This window comes from Aphelocoma coerulescens, chromosome 14 (genome assembly GCF_041296385.1).
Source record: "Aphelocoma coerulescens isolate FSJ_1873_10779 chromosome 14, UR_Acoe_1.0, whole genome shotgun sequence".
Lineage (NCBI taxonomy): Eukaryota > Metazoa > Chordata > Aves > Passeriformes > Corvidae > Aphelocoma > Aphelocoma coerulescens.
Window position 1 is genome coordinate 1486214 of NC_091028.1, and position 21415 is coordinate 1507628.

The following is a 21415-nucleotide window of genomic DNA, read 5'->3' on the forward strand; positions in this document are numbered from 1 at the left end:
CAGCCACATTAGTATTTCATCAGGATCAGCATGAGAGTAGAAGAACACGATAAAAATCCTCAGGGCTGACCCAAAGGCTAACACACAGTGCTAGGCTGGGAGCATTTGCAGATCTCCAAGACCAGGGCTGTGGGGAGAGCTCAGGGATGATGCTCCTGCCACTGCTCCTGGTAGAGACCAGCTCCAAGTGCCCTGAAGCTGCTTCGTGACATAGAAAAGAGGCACCTGGGCCTGTTGCACTGGCCAAGGACCCCCCAGGGTGGTGTCTCACCCCAGCACCCACAGGCAGAAGGCTCCGAGCATCACCTCCCCACCTTGGGTGCCTTCCAACTCTTCTTTTTCACCAACATAGTATGAAGGATGGGAAGGTTTAAATATCAAGCTTAAAGAAAGACTCAACCAGGGGCAAAAACCCCAAAAGTTCCCCAAGAAGGGCTGTTTTGAGAGCAGAATAAACCCCGTGGAGGCTGGAGTTGGACTTGTGCCCCTGGAGAAGCAGGAAAGCTTTGCTGGGGTGCTGTAGACACAGAGGGGTGGGTGCTCACCCCGACACTCACCGGCAGACGGGACCGTGCAGCCTTTCTGGTGCTCAGGGGCCGAGTGCTTCTTGTAGGGCTTCTGCTCCGGCATCTCGTCCCTGTAGGCTGCGGGCTCGAGCAGGGGCAGCCGGCTCAGCACCGGCGACTGCGGGATGCTGGGCAGCGTCCGCGACTTGCCCAGGAGTGGCCGCTGCAGCTTTCTGTCCAGAGACCTGCAGGGACAGAAGGCAGGGCAGGGCTGTCAGCAGGTGGGAGGGGCTCCTCAGGCCAGGACCCCGCCGTGACACACACGCAGCCCCTGGCTGAGCACAGCGCCCTTCAGGGAATCGTGGAATTGTTCAGGTTGCAAAAGCCCTCTAAGATCAGTAAGCCCGGCCATTACCGCAGCACAAAACCATGTCCCTAAGTGCCACATTCACAGGTCTTTTCAGCACTTCCAGGAATAGTGACTCTACCACTGCCCTGGGCAGCCTGTTCCAATACCCAAACACCTTCTCCACGAAGAAATTTTCCCCCCAAGATCCAATCTAATCCTCCCCTAACAGCACAACTTGAGGCTGTTTCTCCATGTCCTGTCCCTGTTCCCTGGGAGCAGAGCCCGACCCCCCCCGGCTGCCCCCTCCTGTCAGGGACTTGTGCAGAGCCACAAGGTCCCCCCTGAGCCTCCTTTGCTCCAGGCTGAGCCCCTTTCCCAGCTCCCTCAGCCGCTCCTGGTGCTCCAGACCCTTTCCCAGCTCTGCTCCCTTCTCTGGACATGCTCCAGCCCCTCAGGGTCTTTCTTGCTATGAGAACCCCAGAACTGACCCCAGGACTGGAGGTGCCTCAGCAGTGCCCAGCACAGGGGATGGTCACTGCCCTGGCCCTGCTGCCACACCATGGCTGGTACAAGCCAGGTGCTACTGGCCTCTTGCCCACCTGGGCACACCTGGCTCAGCACCACGCTGCACCCTCTGTTAGTAAAGCTGCTGCTGTGCCAGCGAAACCTTCTCCCCTGGCCAGGCACTGTAATTAGGATTTGCATCTTGAGCTGCAAGGCACAACCAGCACAACAAGATTTCAAGCCCCCAGCCCACCTCAAGACTCCCAGATAATCTGAACTAACCAAATAAAGAAACCAGGCGGTTCAAGACTGAAGGGATAAAAATTTCCTTTGAGACGGTGAAATCCCCATTAAACATCATCCACAACAGCAGAAAGGGATTTGTGGTAGAAAACAGGTCACTAGACAGGTACTAGGGAAGGCCCAGACTCCAGAAAGCCACACTCACACAGCAGGGACTGCAGAGGTCCCCAGGGTGCCACAGAACATGTAGAACATAAACTCAAGGTCTCTGCGAGGTCAAAACTCAACTGAGTTTGATGATGGGGCTCCAGCTCTGCAGGGGTGGCCAGGATACACACCCATCCATGTGCCACCTCTCTGCAAAGCCCAGAGGCAGCCCAGGCCTGCAGGGGCATGGGAGCAGGTCTCCCTCCTCCTGCTCCAGCCCAGAGCCAAGGCATGGTCCTCAGGTGCCTGCCTCAGGGCTGTCACTGGCCCAGGCCATGCTCCAGGGATCCCAGAAATGCAATAAAAAGGAGCAGAGCCTGTCGCTGTTGTCCGCAGGGACGGCGCGAAGAACGACACACAAGTCCAGGATAAGTGGGATTATTTAATTCATTTCAGACTCGTTTATATAGCATTATTCGCAAAAGTGGTGTAACATACCATCCACCATCCACCTCCTAGAGTGATTGGCTGAATGCTACAGCACCTATTTCAAAATATTTTCTTCAGTGTGGAAAACAAGACTGTGCGTAACAAGTTTGCACCAGTGAGATAAAGTCTTGGTTTACAAAACCCTCTTCAGTGTTGACAGCTAGCTTGCCTGAGAAAGGAGACTCTCACAAGCAGCTGTAAAATATAGGAAAATTTCTCTGCCAGCCTTTTCAGCATCTACAAGAGGCCAGCGTTGTTGTGGGGTGTCCTGTGCTGAGGGTCACCCCAAGGCTGTCCCTTGTCCCCTGCTTTCACAGAACCCAGAGCTGAGCCCGAACGAGCTCCCCAACACACCCCAAGGGGCTGTTCCAAAATCGTAGGACCACAGAATGCTTTGGGTTGGAAAGGACCTTAAAGATCACATTCCAAGCCCCTGCCATGGGCAAATCTCATAATGATTGGTACAGATACTTCAAATTTCCATCTCAAATTCAATTCTTCGCTGCTTATGCTCATTTGTACTAGTGCCAATATTAACCTTTAGCTTAAATAATTATCGTCCCTCTACGGTGTTTGCTCCCATGATTAATTTCCATTATAATGAAGTCCCAGCCCCTTTCTGCCTGCATTTTTCAAGGCTGATTAACACAAGTTTTTTCAGTCTCCTCTCACAAAATTAGCTTTCATTTCCCCATGGATGTTTTCACACCCCTCACTGCCCTCCCTCTGATCTTGGACTCAGCATTCTCCACCTGTCCTGGAGCATCACAGAATCACAGGGTGGTCTGGGTTGGGAGGGACCTTAAAGCCCATCTCACTCCACCCCCTGCCATGGCAGGGACACCTTCCACTGTCCCAGGCTGCTCCAAGCCCCGTCCAACCTGGCCTTGGACACTGCCAGGGATCCAGGGACAGCCACAGCTTCTCTGGGCACCCTGTGCCAGGGCCTGCCCACCCTCCCAGGGAACAATTCCTTCCCAATATCCCATCCAGCCCTGCCCTCTGGCACTGGGAAGACATTCCCTGGGTCCTGTCCCTCCAGCCCTTGTCCCTTGTCCTTCTCCAGCTCTCCTGGAGCCCCTTTAGGCCCTGGAAGGGGCTCTGAGCTCTCCCTGGAGCCTTCTCCTCTCCAGGTGAGCACCCCCAGCTCTCCCAGCCTGGCTCCAGAGCAGAGGGGCTCCAGCCCTAGGTGATCATGCGGACCTGAGCTCCTGGTGCAGACAGCAGGGCAACCCCTCTGCCTCCCTGCACCTTTCACCACTAAATTGCATCCTATTTCACACTCCAGTGCTCAGGGTCACACAGGCAGAGTCTATCGTGCCAAAGCTCCTGACCCTCGGTGCCCGCCTCTCACTGTGATGTTTGTCACCGCGGCTCTTCAGCAGCTCCCAAGTGGTGCCAGTCTGATGTCACTCAGGAGAGCAGACACAGGGCCAGAGCAGTGCCACAGCGCCGTGCAGCCACCTCCCAGGGACGGTCACACCAACCCCTGGGGCACACGGCCACGGGGAGCGGCTGGGGCAGAGGGCAGGACCGGGCACCCCCTGCCAGCCTGACACGGCACCTCCCTCAGAGCAGCGGTGGGAAGCACACTTGGACACGAGGTCAGCAGTTTATTGCTATAAATCAATCACATCCTCTCAATTCCCAGGTGCTGCTGCTCGGCTGCACTCCGGGGGTGGGGCAGGGACAGCAGTGCCCCAGGCCTGGAGCAGCAGTGCCACAGCCGTGCCAGGCGCTCTGCACCATCCTGCCCACCCCAGGCCCCACGCTTCAGTGGGATCAGCATGGAAACAAGCTGTGCCAAGAGATACAAAGCCAGAATTAGCATCCCAAGCAGTTTCCATCCCAGCAGAACATTTGTACCTCTCATCGTAACATATTTCACTGGCACAAGGCAACAGGGACAGAGCTTAACACATCGCTGTGCTGCATAAATGAGTTCAAAACATCCCTTTTTCTGTGCATGTAAATCCCAGGATACCTGTGTACAGCTCCATCACCTGCAGAACCCCATTAGCATTTTAGTGCTCCCGTTCCTTTTGTGCTCACAGGGCCACTCACAAGAGTCACATGGGGAGAAAAACAGAAGAATTCACTCTGTTAGAGAAGCAATTTTCAAGCTGTATATCTTCAGGAAGCGATTTATATTGTCAGAAAGAGCAAAGCAACTGGAAACCTGTTTAGCTCTAAAATGTGAACTCAAATTCCCAAGCACAATCCAGCTCCATGGATTTACTGTCCCACCTGTCATTGTTGAACCACAGCTGGCACATAAGTACCACACAGCACCTCATTCATCCCAACCCCCCCGGTGGGGCGGGGAGGAGAACCGGGAAAAGGTGAAACCCAGGAGCTAATAATTGAAATAGAGTTGTTGATGGTGTTTATTATTATTATCATTATTATTGTTGTTATTGTAATGAAAATGGAGATGAGAAACAGAGGGAGAGGAATCACACCCCAGATAGACAAGTGGTGCCCAATACAGTTTCTCACCACCCAAAAAGCTCAGCCTGTTCCACAGCAGCAATAAGCCTCTCCTGGCCAACCCCCCTGGGTTTCCACACTGGGCATGCCGTTCCACAGTCTGGAATATCCCTCTGGCCAGTTTGGATCAGCTGTCCTGGCCATGATCCCTCCCAGTCCTTGTCACCTCCTGGCTGGCAGAGCATGGGAAACGGAGAAGTCCTTGACTCAGGGAGAGCATTTCCCAGCAACAACCAAACCACCAGTGTGTTATCAACACTGTTCTCATCCTAAATCCAAAACACAGCCCTGGACCAGCTATGGGAAGAAAATTAACTCTATCCCAGCCCAAACCAGAGCTGTGTGCACAGCTCCAGAAACCTCAGCAGCCACTGCCAGGCGGGACCTGACAGCGCTGGGAAGTCACATTGCATCTCCGTCTGCTTCCCAAGCAGGCGTCCCAGCTGGGTGCTATCAAGGATGCCACATCCCATTAGCAAGGACCCCTGATGGAGTGTAAAGCTCAATTAGAAAAGCCATCATCGATGCTGCTACAGCCTATATTTAGCTGCCGTTCGCATTTGGGTAGGGAGAAGAGCACATAATCAAGTCATGACAGGGGTGGAAGAATCCTCCTGGCTGGGTGTGAGAGCTCAGGCAGGAGCCCAGTGACAGCTCCATCACTGCCAGATGGGGAACTGGGGGAACATCAGCAGGGCCAGGTCCCTGCCCCCAGCCCTGGGGACAGCCATGGGGCAGGAGGGACCGTGCCAGGCAGGGTGCGAGGCTGCTCCAGCTCCCCCATCCCCGCCACAGCCCCTGACCCAGCAACGCGGCAGGAAAAGAAGCAGAACTCATCTCCAAAGCTGTGCTGTGTCCAGCACCTTCCCCACAGTGATGTCCTTCTCCATCCCCAGGAAAGAGAGGGCAAGGGCTCAGACAGAGGGGAGGGAGGGAGAGAGAAAAGGTTAATGCAAATAAAAAGCCAGCTCCTGCAGCCAGCTCCTGCAAGCTGGGAGCAAACTGCACACACCTCCAGCCTCCCAGCTGGTTTCTGTGTGGGAAAAGCTGCTCTCCAGAGGGCACTTCCAGCCCAACCCAGGGAGCGTGGAGTCTGCAGCTTCCCAGGGCAGGATGGGGGAGTCACCACAGCAGCCCCAGCAGAACCCCAGCAGCACCAGAGAGAGCGGCAGGAGGAGAAAATAACCCTAAACCCACTGCTCTAACGATCCAAAATGGACCCCAATAAGCCTCACTGATTCGTATTATTTGCCCAGGAACTAAGCAAGGAAACCTCCTGCACGTGTCCTGGAAATGCCCAAGGATGGTGACCCTCCAGAGGTGTCCCATTCCTGGGAATAGGGAAGCCTTCATCCTGCCACAGCCCCAAGTCCCAGCAGCTCTGACACAAACCTGAGCAGCCGCAGAGAGACAGGCTGCTGGTGGAACACAGCAAGGAGAAGAGGAGGTTACTCTGGGGAGGAAGGCTAAGGAGGGAAAGGGGCAGAGCAGCAGGGCAGCAGCTCCTCCAGACCTCGCCCACCTGCTCCAGAGCTCTGGCTTGGTGGTGGCCACATGCCCTGTAAGGAACATGTGAGGCCACTTCCAAGCTCCAAGGGGGACAACACGTGTCCCAGAGAGCTCACAGCCCCAAAATTCAAACCAAAAATAGACAGAGAAGACAAAGGGCTGCTCCTCCTCCTGCAGCACCACACAGCATCCCACAGGTAACTGGAGTGGGCCCCTCTATCTCCTCAGTCAATTAATTCCCTAAATCTACCGAGAAAAGGAACTTGATAAAGCAGAAGGTTTGAGGAAGAACAGCTGAATGCGGTACAGGCTGAGAGGGTGCCAGAGAAAGGGACCAGGAGAGCCCAGTTATTGCAGAGGGACACCGCTCCCAGATCTTCCTAGCCCGTGGCTGCTCCAGCCTGTAACTCACTTCTCAGCCCACTCCTCCAAGGAGGTGTAACTTAGCAACCTGACCTTAAAAACTCGGCAAGGGTTCCAGCTGGATTCGGGAAAATGAGAGATGCATCCAAGCCAGGAGGAGCCATTACCCAGCAAATCCCCTCTCCAATCGGGGTGTGGGGAGGGGGTGCACCTCCTGCACAGCCTGAGGCCCATGGCAGTGCAAACAATGGCTGCAAAATGCAAACAAACCAACAAAACACCCACATCCCTTCCTGACACAGCTTGTGGAGGTGCAGCTGGGTGTAAGGTGACAGAGGCAAGGTGAGAACACAGGTCCCAAAGGGCTGACAGCTGCAAAGGCAAACAAGGGTGTTAAACAGCCAGGGCAGGAGGAGCAGTGCATCCAGAACTGGGGCCTCAGCACAAGACAGATGTGGGACTGCTGGAACAAGGCCAGGAGACACCATAAAGGTGCTCTGAGGGCTGGAGCCCCTCTGCTCTGCAGCCAGGCTGGGAGAGCTGGGGGTGTTCACCTGGAGAGGAGAAGGCTCCAGGGACACCTCAGAGCCCCTTGCAGGGCCTAAAGGGGCTCCAGGAGAGCTGGAGAAGGACAAGGGACAAGGGATGGAGGGACAGGACACAGGGAATGGCTTCCCAGTGCCAGAGGGCAGGGCTGGATGGGATATTGGGAAGGAATTGTTCCCTGGGAGGGTGGGCAGGCCCTGGCACAGGGTGCCCAGAGAAGCTGTGGCTGCCCCTGGATCCCTGGCAGTGTCCAAGGCCAGGCTGGACATTGGGGCTTGGAGCAGCCTGGGACAGCGGAAGGTGTCCCTGCCCATGGCAGGGGGTGGGATGAGATGAGTTTAAGGTTCTTTCTAACCCAAACCCTTCTGGGATTCTGTGAGATTTCCCCACAGCTCCACAGCACAGGATTCATCCTGTCCTGCCCTGGTGCCTCACCCCACTGTGTGCCCCTGCCCAGGGCAGACACAGAACTTGCTGCCAGGCCAACCCAGCTCCCAGAGCCCAAGATAAGGCATGAGTGTGCCTCTGACACCCCAGGAGCACAGGGTGCTCACCGGGTGTGAGCTCTGCTGTGAGCCACGGGGCTGAGCAGAGATCTGAGCCAGGATCTTCTCCATCCCCATCCCGACAGCAGCAGGAGACAAGCCAACATCTACCTGCAGCTGGTTTCTGCAAAGGGGCTCTGCAGGAGAAGGCAGCAGCGGGAAGAGAGGGGAAGCACAGGAGGCTGCTGTGCCTCAGAAGCTGTTTCTGGACAGAAGCATGAGGCAGCAGTGGCAGCAGCCCCTGGGATGTGGTTCAGTGCAGTCCAACACCCACAGCAGCGGCAGGACCCCATGGAGGGCAGGGAATGCAGTTTAAGGGGATCACACAGCACTGGTGAAGCCTAGGGAAGGAGGGTGAGAGGAAGAAATCAACTGGTAACACACAGAGTAGCCTTGGAAACTAAAGCCCAAGGATTTTGGCAGAGCAGAGCCTTCGCAGGGCATCCCCACCTGTTCAAATCACCAGCTGCTCTGCAAACCTTATCAGCTGTGAGCAAACCCCTGAGTCACTGGCACTATTGCCAGTGACCCTGTGGATCACAAAGCCAGAGAAAATCACTGAGAAATCTTCCCTTCGCATTCAAAAAACACCCAAATGAAACACCTTCCTTTCTGGCTGGCCAGAGTTCGTGTGTGAAGAGTGGAAAAGGAGAGCTGAAACGGAGCATCTTTCATCTGACTGTGAGACAGCTCCAAAGCAAAACAAAACCCAAAACAGCATTCAGCGTGCAAGTTCAGAAAATGAAAAAACCAACGTGTGAAGCTATAAAAATACCTTCCCAGGCTCAGCTGTGAGCTGGTAAATACCACGTTTCCCACCAGCTGGCTTCCAAAACCTTCTTCTCCTGCCACCTCTCCGACTTGCAGAGCATCTCTGCAGCAGGGCCATCGCCCAAGCACTGCACTGAACACCGCTGGCATCCAGGGAATAATTGCTCCTGTCCCTACAAACTGCATTTTGATTCGGAGGGGTGTGGGAGGGCAGGACAGGAGGTCACACACCCCTTGTACTGAGGGCAGCCCTCAGCATTTCAGAGCTGCCTGGAGAAGGACTCAGCACCATTTCCCCCTAGGAGCCCCCTGTGCTCTGCCCTGCTCCCAGCACCCAGGAGGTTGGGAGCCAAGTACCAAACTGCCCTGAAAAGGGCCAGAAGTGCTTTTTGTGGCAGATGCTGCCTGAAAAGCCCTGAGTGCTCGGGTGGTGTCACAGCAGCCCCTGCCCACAGCCTCTCTCCCGCAAGGTATTTACCCAGTGCTAAAGACCTGCTGCTGCTACTCACCCCTGGCACCATGACACCATCCCGGCACTCCGAGCTGGGTAAAGCCATCCCCAGGGAAACGAGGTGAAAAAACACAACCCCTTCACGTCAGCACTCCCAAACTATGCACTGTGGCTGTGTTTTGCAGCAACGCCTCCATTTCACCATTCACTGGAATCCAATTGTTGAACGGATAAGGAAATACACTGGAGCCAGACACTGCCATTCATTCATTCAAAAGTATGCTGCTTGCTTTGTTAAAAGAACCTTTTTTTCCAGCTCTGTTGCAGGCAGTGAATGACATCCCCATCCAGGGGCGTGCTCCCCTCACCCCCCAGCCCAGGAGCACCCCACAGGGTCCTTGCAGGTGGTCACCCTGCCCTCTCTGTCATGCTCTGTCCCTGTGGTGCCACCAGACCATCCCCTCCACAGCCCGCAGGAGAGAGGAGCCCTGCGCACTCCCTGCCCACCTGCTGCCCTGACCACCCACCGTTAAGAGGGGCAGAGCAGGGACCAGGCGCTTAGGAAGGCTCTGGCAGAGCCCAGACCTGCTGGAGCTGCACCTGCACAACAAAAAGTCCAAAGACAAAAATTCCCCCGGGCCAGGGAAAGAAGCAGGAACATTCATGGAACACGAACATTTATCCTGCTCACAGAGTCCTCTCTGATAAATGGGGAGAGATGGCAGACAAAGGTGAAATGAATCCCAGCAGACAGTGGAGCAGACGAGCATCCTCCCTCCTGGCAGCTCCAGAGCGTGACCTGCATCCTCAGGGACCAGTGTGGTGACTGACCCAGGGTCCCTGTGCTTGTAGCCAGGTTACGCCATCCAGATGAAGCAGAGAGGATGGCCAAAGGCGTCTGGGATGCTCCACAAGAGGCTCAGGGATCGCTCTCCAGAAGGAATAGGTCTGAGGCTTACAAAGAAGGGTGTTTGAGATGCAGAACGAAGCTCCCAAGCTAAAGACCTTGCACGCTGAAAGTCAGCTCACAAGCAGGACGTGACCCCCAGGGACGCAGCAGCGCCTGGCCAGCCCCGAGGCAGGAGAACGCAGAGGTGGGCAGAGAAAGGGGCCCCGAGCAGAGCAGTGCGGGCAGGAACAGCTCTGGCTGTGGAGGGCAGAGCCCCGGTGCCAGCCGGCAGGAACCACGCTCCGGTGCCCTGCCAGGACAGAGCAAACACCTCCCGCTCCCCGGGCTCACCAGGCACAGCCACGGACGCTGCGCCCTGGCTCCCGGCGCTCCTTCGGCGGTGTTTATGTATCTCCTGTCTCCACCGAAACTTTTCGGAGACAAAAGCTAAGGAAGCACAATGGATGACAAACATCGCGGCTCCCATTTGAAAAGGTTGGCTAATTTACAAGATAAATAACGTAACTGCCTCCTTTGCATTTACAAACACCTGCCGGGGAGGATGTGAAGGGGTCCAGCATCACAGCCACCTCCAGCACCCACCTCCTGCCCTCCTCCCGTCACCCCTGCATTCCCAACAGAATCCCTGGAGCAGGACTGGAGCCGCGATGCCCCTGCACCACAACCCCCCAGCTCCTGGTCCCGTTCCCAGTCTCATGACACAGGACTGGTCTCCCCTATTGCTTCAAAATCCGAGTCACACGACAGAGGAGACAAAAAGCTGCTGAGATCATCTTGGAAAGGATACTGCTGCTCCTGACAACCACAGGGGAGATGCTTCAGGCCTGAGCCTGACGTGCTCCGGCACAGAAAGACACTCCAGACAGCTGGCAGAGCTGCTTGGTTTGCTTGAAATCCTGTAATTTCTGCACCATGACCAAGTTTTCCAGCACTGGAGGCGAACAGGGGCCAAGTTGATCCATCTCTGACTATTAATCCCTGGCAAAAATAATTATTTATGTATGTGTTTTGGTCAAAAAGCAGATTTATTATCTATCATAGGCATGTTGTTGTTTTAAACCTTCCTGGGCACCACCTTTCAACCAGAGCCTTGGGCTGGTTTTCATTTTCCTCTGAAGCACAAGAGGCAGGTCACCACCACGGTCAGAGAGACAAGCTCATTGAACAGAAAAAACTCGTTATGCTCCCAGTGTATCCCAGTAAAATTCCTTAAAAAGATGGGGTTTGGTGCAGGAACAATGGGGGCTGAGGGGAGCTGGGAGCAGAGTTCTGGCAAAGGCAGCACAGCCAGCAGCTGCCCATGGCCAGGATAATGGATTTTATCCATCTTGTGAGGGGAAGAACAGGAGCAAACAGCCCCCAAACAGCCCAGAGGAAGCCCAGCCCGGGCAGAGGCACTCGGGGACAGGATTCCTCCAGGGCAGAAGCAGGTCTGGGTCCCAGCCAGCCCCAGGGCCCTGCTGCACATCAGGAGCCGACCCACGGGGCTGGGGTGGGCGCTGGCCATGGGGTGCAAGGAAGCAGAGCCCAAAAACTTCCTGTTTCCAGGCAAGAACCCTGGCACAGCCTCAGCTGCCAGGCTGTCTGGAGAATCACAGAATCATCAAGGTTGGAAAAGACCTCCAAGATTATAAAATCCAACACCCAACCCAGCACCACCACCGTTTTCCATGTCCTCAAGTGCCACATCCACACATTTTTTCATTGCTTCCAGGGAAAGGGGCTCTGCCTCTTCCATGAGCAGCTGCAGTTCAGCACTTGCAGAGGAAGGCAGAGCCAGGCTCTGCCAGGGGAAACTCATCCCTGCTGCAGGAAAAACATCCCCCAAAATCCTCGGTTGGAACGAGCTCCCACTCTCCCAGTGAAGAACCCGTGGTTGCCCCATCCCTGGGAGTGTCCAAGGCCAGCTTGGATGGGATAGTGGAAGGTGTCCCTGCCCAGGAGTTGGAACGAGGTGAGCTGAAAGCTCCATTCCAGCCCAAACCATTCTGGGATTCTGAGATAAATTTTACCTATTTGTTTTTTAGAGCAACATAAAAGTGCACTGGAGCTTTCCAGTTTTTCTACAAACATGGATTTGCAGCCAAAAAATAGATGTACCAGAGACAGCCACAGAAATCCTGCACACAGGGCAGGCAGCAGAGGGCCCGGAGCATCCAAGCAGCCAACAGGAACAAATGCCAGCTCCAGTGGCTTCCAAACACCTGTGGAAGCACATGGATGCTCCAGGCAGCAGCACCCACACCCAGGGGCTGCCGAGGGTGGGGCTCTGCTCTGCTCCCCCCCCACCAGTGGCTGCTACAGCCAAGGAACCAGGAGGAGCTGCTTATTCCTGTCTGCATTCTTTCCATCAAAAAATCCGAAAATGCAAACTAAAAATATCTTGCATTAATTTGTATAATCGCCAACTATTCCTACAGGAAAAAACACAGCATTTTTGTGAGGAGAAAAAAAAATGTTTTAATTATTAAAGTAAGAATTCTGGTTTTCCCATTTGAAATATTCCCAACAGTAGTGTCCTTTTTTTTCCTCTCCTCTTTGAAATGCTTCTTCCTGGCTCCAGAGAAAATCTCTTTTGTTGACATATCCCCTCTCCCTTCCTCCCCAGCTCTCCCGGAGCTGGCTCAGCCCACCTCCCGCAGGACAGCATCACGGGGATGCTCTCCCTGGAGCAGCCCTCTCCTCCTAGAGGGGCTCTTCCCCCACCGAGGGGTTGTTTGAAGGACATAACCCAGCCAAACTGCCCCGCAGGAGGGTGCCAAGCTCCTGCACCAGAGGGGTGGACAGAGGATATTCTGTGCCCAGCCGCCTCCAAGTCTCAGTGGCATCGCCTCCCTGCCCCCGGGCACTCACAGCTCCAACGCGTCCGTCCTTCCATTGTCCCCACCCCCCGTTCAGCTCAACGTGCCACGAGGACACCGAGCCCCTTCCCCTCACCCCCAGGTGATGCCGACGCAGCGGGACATTATGTTATGACAGTGTTATGGGGCAGGCAGCACCCCCAGAGCTGTCCTGTGCCTGGCACGGCCCCCCCCAGCTCCCACTCCCACCTGGAGCAGAGTGACAAAGCCGCCTGTGCCACCCAAGCCAGGAGCCGGGCTGCCCAGTGTCCCCTTGCACCCTGGGGGCTCACAGGTGTCCCCACACATCCCGGGGACTGCCTGGTGTCCCCACACACGCTAAGGACTTCCTGATGTCCCCACACATCCCAGGGGCTGCCCCGTGTGCCCACGCATCCCGGGGGCTGCCCAGTGTCCCCACACCCCCCAGGGACTGCCCTGCACAGGCAGGAGCAGGCAGGGGAGGGCACCCAGGGACAAGCCCATTCAGAATCTTCCCCGTGCCAGCCAGCACTTCTCTCAGAAGCTGTTAACATTCCCACCGCTGTCTGGAATCACTTCCTCCCTCATCTCCGTGCACAAATCCCAGTGGGGATTGCTGGTGCTTCTGTTTCCTACCTGCGCCCCCACCCAGCTGTGACTCAGTGCCAAAACAGTGGGAGCTGGGAATCCAGCAGCCTTTCGAGCAAAGCGTGACTCACAGGCCAGGGCTTTCCGCTGAAGGAGCCGGCTCCTGCAGTCACGCTCCGTCTGTAATTCCCCTTAATACCAGTATCATTCCCTTCCTCCCACTACCCCATCCAACTACCACTCCAAAATAAAGGGTGCCCATTCATCTTTTTCTGCTAATCCAGGCAAAGATGAGCTTCAGTTTGTGCAGAAATTAGGCAGCTCCCAAGCTCATCTCCCATCCCAAAGATTGGCTTTCAACGAGACTGGAAGCCAGGCAGAAAGGGGAGAACACCGGGTGCAAACCGGCCCAAACCCCAAAGAGATGACCCTGAGAGCTCGGGTGGGCTTTTTGAGTCTGTCAGATCCAGGAAGCTTTCCCCACCAGCTCCCAGGCCACACATACATGCACTTTTATGGGATAGATCTTCAACATGCCTCCACCCACAGCCGTGGGAGCAGGGTTCAGAGCAGCAGGAGGAGGCAGAGGCCCAGAGCATCCCTGGCTCTGTCCACACCACCTCCCCCTGCACCCTGACAGCACAGGAGGGGACAGAGCCACAGCCCGCAGCGAGACCAGGAGCTCTGGAGCTGAGCCCACATCACTGGGGGCTGGAACCAGGAATGCACCCAGGTGTCCCCCAGTGCACAGAAACCACGGAGAACCAGGATAAGTCAAGGTTTGGTGGAGAGCCCCTTGCAAGGACAGGTTTGGTGGGGAGACAGATTTCTTCTGTGCTGCTCCCCAAGCCCCCTCTCCTCACAGATCCTGGGCATGGTGCTGCAAACAGTGGGAAGAACAAAGCCAAAAAGCTTCTTTAGGTTTAATATACAAAGCCCAGGCAGCTCAATCAAGCAACAAAAGCTAAATGTCATTTCCTCCCGTGGCACTGCCACTCTGCTCACAGCCGTTCACGTCTGACAGCTTGTCATCGTCATGAGACACCGGGGACACAGCCTGGGGAAAGGCTGGCACCGAGGGCAGGGGAGGAAGGCTCAGCCCTACAGCCCAGCACAGATCACCAGCACAGAGGGACGTGGGGCACCTGTGTGAGCTGAAGGGCACAAGTGACTCTGCCAGGCACAGCCACACAGGGCAGGTGGGAAAGAGCACAGAATCATGGAATGGTTTGGGTTTGAGAGGGACATTAAAGCCCATCCAGTTCCATCCCTGCCATGGGCAGGGACACCTTCCACCATCCCAGGCTGCTCCAAGCCCCGTCCAACCCGGCCTTGGGCATTGCCAGGGATCCAGGGGCAGCCACAGCTGCTCTGGGCACCCTGTGCCAGGACCTCCCCACCCTCCCAGGGAACAATTCCTTCCCAATATCTAATCTAAATCTCCCCTCTTGTAGTTTAAAACCATTCCCCTTTGTCCTGTCACTCTCTGCCCATGTAAAAAGTCCCTCTCCCTCTTTTTAGAATCCCCTTTAGGCACTGGAAGGGGCTCTAAGGTCTCCTCAGAGCCTTCTGTTCTCCAGCTCTCAGCCTGTCTCCACGGCTGAGGGGCTCCAGTCTTTGGAGCATCATTCCAAACAAGCCTCCCCCAAGAGCACACAGGCTGCCCTTGAGGACAGCCCCACACACTGCAGCCTCAGGCACCCCAAAACCTGTCACCACATTCCCAACCTCCAGCTCAATGAGGCTGAAGGTCCCAGCTCAATGAGGCTGAAGGTCCCAGCTCCAGCTCCTGAAGCTCTTTCCCTCCTTCTTGCCCAGCCAAGCTGCAGAGGCGCTGAGGCTCGGCTGCCTGTTCCAGTTTAGAGGATTAATGGATGCCCAGCACCTCTGTGAAGCAGGCACAGCCTGAGTCACTACCACTGGATTTAGGACTTCCAGCACCAGCACCGACCACTTGTGTGCAGTAGCGATGGACATTGATTTGTTCATGGGTTACAATGATCTGTCACAGCGAAAATGTGAATCCATGCAGCCACACACATGGTCCTGCTGGCATCTCAGCAGGCCAGGGAGGTGTGAGCGCTGCAGAGCTTGGAGTACAAGTGTCACAAACACCTCATTGACTAATTCCAGGTGGAAACTTCCCGCTTAACCCAAAACACTTCCAATTTCCTTGCCAGTTTTCTCCTTTACAATGCAGGTATCTTTCTACCTGGACGTGTCATTTGGAAGCAGAAAGGTTTTGTTTAAAACGTGCCAAAAAACAAAGTAGGAAAAGTCAGTCAAACTCTCAGCCATGCAGGAGAGCCCCTCAGAGACGCCCCTTTGGGCATCTTTACGTGCCATCTTTACCTGTCCCGTGCTGAGTGCTGCTAACACAGGAGCTGTTCCTTCAGTGCAGTTTCCCAGCCCCAGAACTTGCCAGTTCCTCCCGTCCCCCATCACAATCGTGTGCTTGAACACAGACGTGCTGCCAGAGCTGAGGAGATATTTTTAAGCATCCAAAAACAACTAAGCACAATCCTGCCAGGAAAACATTCCCCACTACCCCTCCCCACCTCAAAGCCCATCAAACTGCACAGCGAGGACATGGATCAGGACATCAGTGTGGAAAAGACCCCCAAAGGAGTGGAGGTAACAGTTCTCCATGGCAAAGAGCAGCTCCTTGGTCCAGCTTCCCACAAGGCTGGGGACAGGCTCTGACCCTGGGAGCAACAGGAACACTTGGACCCACCTCTGCCCCCCAGGAGTGCAAAGATGAAGCATCACCCTGGCACCCCTTCTTCAGCTGGAGATTATCTAGTGACATGGACAAAAACAGGCCCAGCAAGTTGTAATTTTTAAGTAATTTAATTCTTATATAATCTAATTCATTGTTAATTAACACCAACTTCCAACTCGGCTATTGAGAGAAAAAAGGCAGCAGAACCCTAAAGCTGACACCCTGCAGGCCCAGCACAGCCAAACTCCTCTGCTCCCCCTTCCCCACGCTGAGCTTCCCTGGGTTTCACCACAGGTCACCCCAAGCCAGGGAAAAGCTCCTCTCCAGGATGCCGCTGAGGATGTAGGATCTTCACCCCGCAGGTTTTTGGGGGTTGTCAGCTCTGCTGCCTGCAGGGCTGAAGGTGACCCCCAGGAGCAGGATGCAGCATCCAACCCCAGGCACCAGTCTCCCCCTCTATTCCCCCATCCTGAATATCTTCTTTTCCATAACTAGGCAGTGATCTCCTGAGGAGCTCATCAAAGCCCCTCTGTGGGGACCATATGGGGCCCTGAGGACCACAGAGAAGGGGAGAGGTGCAGCTGTCAAAGAGGGAACAGGCATCAACTTCCTGAGGCCAGGGAGCAGATCTATCCCAGAACAGTCCTGGGCCAACAGTGAAAGCCACTGAACCAGTCCACAAGTCCCTGCCTAGAGGAGAAAATTTCTCTCAAAAGCCACCCCTGGACAAGACTTGGGATTCTTAATGACTTTTCATTGGGATTTTTAATGATTTTTTTACTGAATTAGTGACTGTTGCAGGTCACCTCTCTGCTGATAGCACTGGAATTCTCAGGCAGTTCTGCTTTCCCCCATTGCACCCAGGCTGAGAGCAACTCCAAGAGCGTCCTTGAGAAATTCTCCCACACCTGTTAACTCCAGCACAGGATCCCTGTCCTCCCAGAATCCCTGCAGGCTCCAGGGTCTCAGCCCAGTGCTCTGCCAGGCTGGCTCACTGCTAAGCAGCCCTGGCAGAAAACAGCAGCCTGGCAAGTGCCATCCTGCTCCTGAGAGCTCCAGCCCACCCTGGAGCCTCCCTGGCTCATTCACAGCACAGCAGGGCCGTTCTCTCAGCCCAGTTAGAGCACAACAGCCCTCACATGACAGTGATGTCCTGATCCACTTTGCAAAAGCTGCGGGAACCCAAAATCAGTTGTCCAGACCTTTCAGTTTACAAATAGCTCACTGAGAGAAGAGCTATTAAATATAACTTGCCTTTCTCTTCCATTTCTCCTCCATCCCAGAGCGGATCCTCTGTGCCCTTCCAGCCAACACAGAGCTGGGCACAAGCACCTCAAGGCTGGCACCACCAGATGCCACAAAGAACAACCCCTCAGACCTCAGCAAGCACCCCCAGCCCCTCCTGCGCTTCACCCACAGGCACCTGCACCCAGTTCTGCAGACACATCCTCATATCCCTGCGATGCTCCAGGCTTCCATCCCTCACGAAGCAGTCCTGCTCCGGTGCCTGTCTGCTGGAGTTTTTGGTTCATCCATCACTGCTCCTGCTAGATGGAAAAAAGTTGCTGTAAATCAATCATCTGCTCCCCTAGGCTGGGCTTGGGGGTGTCCACTCACACTGCCAGTCCCTGTCCCAGTACAGCTGCACAGGGGACACCCTGATCCCTACCTTGTCACACCTGGGGCCTCCAGGTGATCGATTTAATAACAGGAGACAGCTGTGCCACAGCTGTGCCACAGCCCCTCCTGCAGCAGGGCTCGGCCTGGAGGAGCCTCCAGCTGACACAACACAGAGGAACAAATCGGGACACACTCTGTGCCACAGGTGGGGGCGGAGGCTGAAGAGCTCCTGCAAGCAGCACCTTTGCCCAAAAGCACCTCCAGTGAGATGATCTCCTGCTGGGCTCCGCTTCTGCGCACAAGTCTGAGCCTACAAATTCTCAAGCCCAGACGACTTACTCATCCCAGCTCACTCATGTTGTATCTGGAGGCGTAGTTTAAAAATGCAGGAATATTATTTAAAACCATAACTGCACACCTGCTGATTTCTGTTAGGTCCTAGGAGAATGCGTGGGACCACTATATTTAGAATTTAATAACTCCAGTCAGTGCATGCTCTCAACTGAGTACCTGCCTACGTCTGTTCCCTGTGGTCCCAGGGGAATATCCAGCCTTGGGAAGAGTGGTGGGAGCCTGGCTGCCCTGAGCAAGACCAGGGCAGGGCTGTGCTGAGGGCTGCTACACATCACCCTGCTGAAGCTGGGGTGCAGGATCTCTGGTACCTCCACACACACAGAAACGTGGGAGCTGAGGATCTCCTCTCCGTGCTTCAATTGCCCACATTAGAGTGAAGAAATGCAGGAAAAGCAGAAAGTTGCTCGACAGAGCTGGAAGAAGCACCACCTAGAGCAAGGGCAGGGCCAGACATTGCAGCAGCTGCATTGTGTTGGCTTCTGGATCTCAGCCGTGGAGATTTCCTGGGCTTCTCAAGGTGCAGACATTGGGGGGGCAGGAACAGGCAGAAGCTCAAGCAGCCGGGGTGAGAAGTGACAGTGATTTCAAAGCACCCCACGCTTCAATCAACCCTTAGTTTTACTTTCATAATCAACTGCAGCAATCAAGGGAATGGGCTCAGTATCCACAGGTGCACTCGAGCCCTGTCACTGTGGGGTACAGGGACACCAGGAAATCTGTCTGCACACTCAGATCCAGCCCAGAGGAGCTGCCCTGGAGCAGCTGCACGGCCCAGGGGGCAGAACAGGGAGAGTACAGATCCCTGCAACTCAAGCTGGGGCACACAGGGGATCTCTGCTTGGGGGAAGGGTGTCCACCACCCCACAAGGAGCTGAGCCCTACAGGCATTGAGCCACAGTCCTGCATGAGGGGACAACTCAGACACAGAATGGTTTTGGTTGGAAGGGACCTTAAAGCTCATCCCGTTCCCCTCCCTGCCATGGGCAGGGATGCCTTCCACCAGAGCAGGTTGCTCAGAGTCCCACACCCACAGGCAGCATCCCCTGGAAAATCTGGTACATGAGCTACACACCTGCAATGCCACTTTTGTGGCTCACATCCCAGAGCTAGGAAGGTGCCATGACATCTCCCATTACAGAGGAAACCACCCAACTCACCCCAAACCCCAAGGTCCAGGGCTGTAGCACCCCGTAATGGGGGTGCACCTCCTCCTCTCCCTCGGGCCAGGCACTGGCACACACTTGGCTGCACAGAGCAAACCCCAGGCACGTCCCTGTGCTCAGCAGCAGCTGGACAACAGACCTTCCTCACACCCAGATGCACACCGGGACAGCAAAAACCTGAGGGCAGAAACCAGGGTTTCTGTCCAAAATGCCAAAAAGGAGCAGAACAAAGCTCCTGGCTCTGCCAGGAACGTTTCCGGAGAAACGACTGAGCGGAGAAGAGGCGACTCTTCTTCAGCCACCGAGGGAAGAGGGGAGACAGCGGCGGCTGTGCACGTCTCACTGTCTCAGCAGCAACACGGGCAGCAGCAGGAGGGGCTCCAACTTCATTTGAATGCGTAGATATTTTAATAACCTTTACAAAGTGCTCAACAACCACGGAAGAAGGTAAGTGAACACCTTGGTGCTATTTTTCGCCGTGTGTCCCTACACAGACCTCCCACAGCAGCAGGGAGGCACCGTGTGCAGGTCAGCAGGAGATATGGGGACACCCTGCTCAGGCTGAGCCCACTCAAATAGGGGAGAGCCCAGAGCAGCACCGAGTGCTAGCCCTGTCCTACAGGCCTCACAGAACATCCAAGGAGAAGCCACCCAGGCACAGAGCAATTTTCTTAATTACAGTAACTGTGTTTACACACAAAACAAGGATGTGTGCACACCCCCCCAACACAACTCTGAGCACTCACACGCTCCCAGAGGATTTCCAGTCAGCCCAAATGCCACCCTCTCCATCCCCACTGTGACCCCCTCATCAGTCTGTATCCCAAACAAGCTGACAATGAACCGTGTGTCTGTCTGCCCAGAGGAGCTCCCCTCTCTATTGCCCAGACCCTTCCTACATGCCAGGATGCTCCATCAGCACCTCATACCCACAGATGCCACTTCACCTGAGAAGCCACTTCTTGCTGCCCCTGCAGAGGCCTTTGCACGGGGCAGGTGCAGGGAAGGGTGACTTTGGTGCAATGACCTCGCTCCTCTGACGAGGGGACAGTGCAGTGGCACAGCAGAGGGCACCAGGCAGAGGCAGGCAGGCACAGGTGCACGTGGTCACCCAGCAGACACCCAAGATGTGCCACCAACACCCGGGACATGCCCTGGGCATGGAGACAGATGCGAGGTCCCAGAGCCTGCCGGAGACATCCCGCAGCAATGAGCTCTGTGGGAGCCCCAGACAGGAACAGGGTGATGCTTCCAGAGCCCCTGGCTTGCTCCCAGCCCCCTCCCAGCCCCAAGAGAGGTAAACAGAAAGCAAAGCACCAAGGATTGCACATCCCATCCCGCAGCCCCTGGGCACACACAGAGGCACCAGGACAGTCGGGTCGCTGCCACCTCGTACCTGCACTCCGTGACACTACAGCAACAGCTCCCGCTCCGCCGGCCCCAGCGCCTGGAGCGCAGCTCTGGCCTCGACTTCCTCAGGCTGAAATACTCCGTCAGCTTCCCAAACGAAGCCATGGCTCCCGCCGGTGTCCCTGTGTCCCTCTGCACCCTCGTGCATGCTACACCCCGGCCGTGCCCGCTGCCCCGTGTGCTCCGCCAGCCCTCGGCACTGGGAGGGAGCGGGGCCGGACGGACCCAGCACAGGGCAGGAGTTCAGCCAGGAGTTACTTGGACAGTCCACAGCGTGCACAGTGAGCTCCCAGATCTGGAGGGTGCTAAGTCCTGTCTCCCTGAGCCAAGCGCAGGTCACAGCTCAGAGCAGCTGGTGGCTGCACATGTATTTCATGTGATGCTGCAGAGCTGAGTGAAGGAGGAAGAGGAAAAATTGAAAGTGCTCTCGCTGGAAAGGGTCCCTCGGTAGCGCTGGCACAGGTCTGCGAGCCCCCACGGCGAGTGCCACTGGGCAGGTGAAGGAGCTGCCCTCTGAGGAGGTGGCCCAGCGTGGCTGTGGTGGCCCTTGGCTGAGGAAGAGGATGGGGTTTGATCTCAGAGGTGATGAGAAACCCCAAGAAATCGGCTGCTCGGATGAATTTCCAAAGGGTCTGTTCTTACAGCGTGGAGAGGATCCCCGCTTGCTCTTCCCAAGGCTATTCAGAGTCGACCAGTTTTCCTCCCTCCCTGTTTTCCAAAGCAGAAGGCACTCTCAGCTGCCAGCAGCACCCACCTACCATGACCTTCCAGCCTGTCACCAAACACCTGAGCCCAAGGAGAGGGACAGGCATTTAAAGCAAGCGAGGCTGATCCAGGTAGAGGTCACCTGTGAGCTCTGCTCCCCACGCTCCAGCACAAAGCCTTTCCACAGCAGACAGCAGACACGGGGATG

General features: G+C 55.6%; 1 protein-coding gene across 2 annotated transcripts in view; it reads right to left on the reverse strand.

The window, feature by feature from the left end:
* LOC138118858 (ankyrin repeat and fibronectin type-III domain-containing protein 1-like) overlaps positions 1-21415 on the reverse strand; it is a 248658-nt gene that overhangs the window by 172830 nt on the left and 54413 nt on the right. For both annotated transcript variants that reach the window (XM_069030132.1, XM_069030134.1), the window contains exon 2: positions 558-751. In XM_069030132.1, the coding sequence (XP_068886233.1) occupies positions 558-630 (73 nt within the window). In that variant the 5' untranslated portion in view covers positions 631-751. The remainder of the gene's footprint in view (positions 1-557; positions 752-21415) is intronic.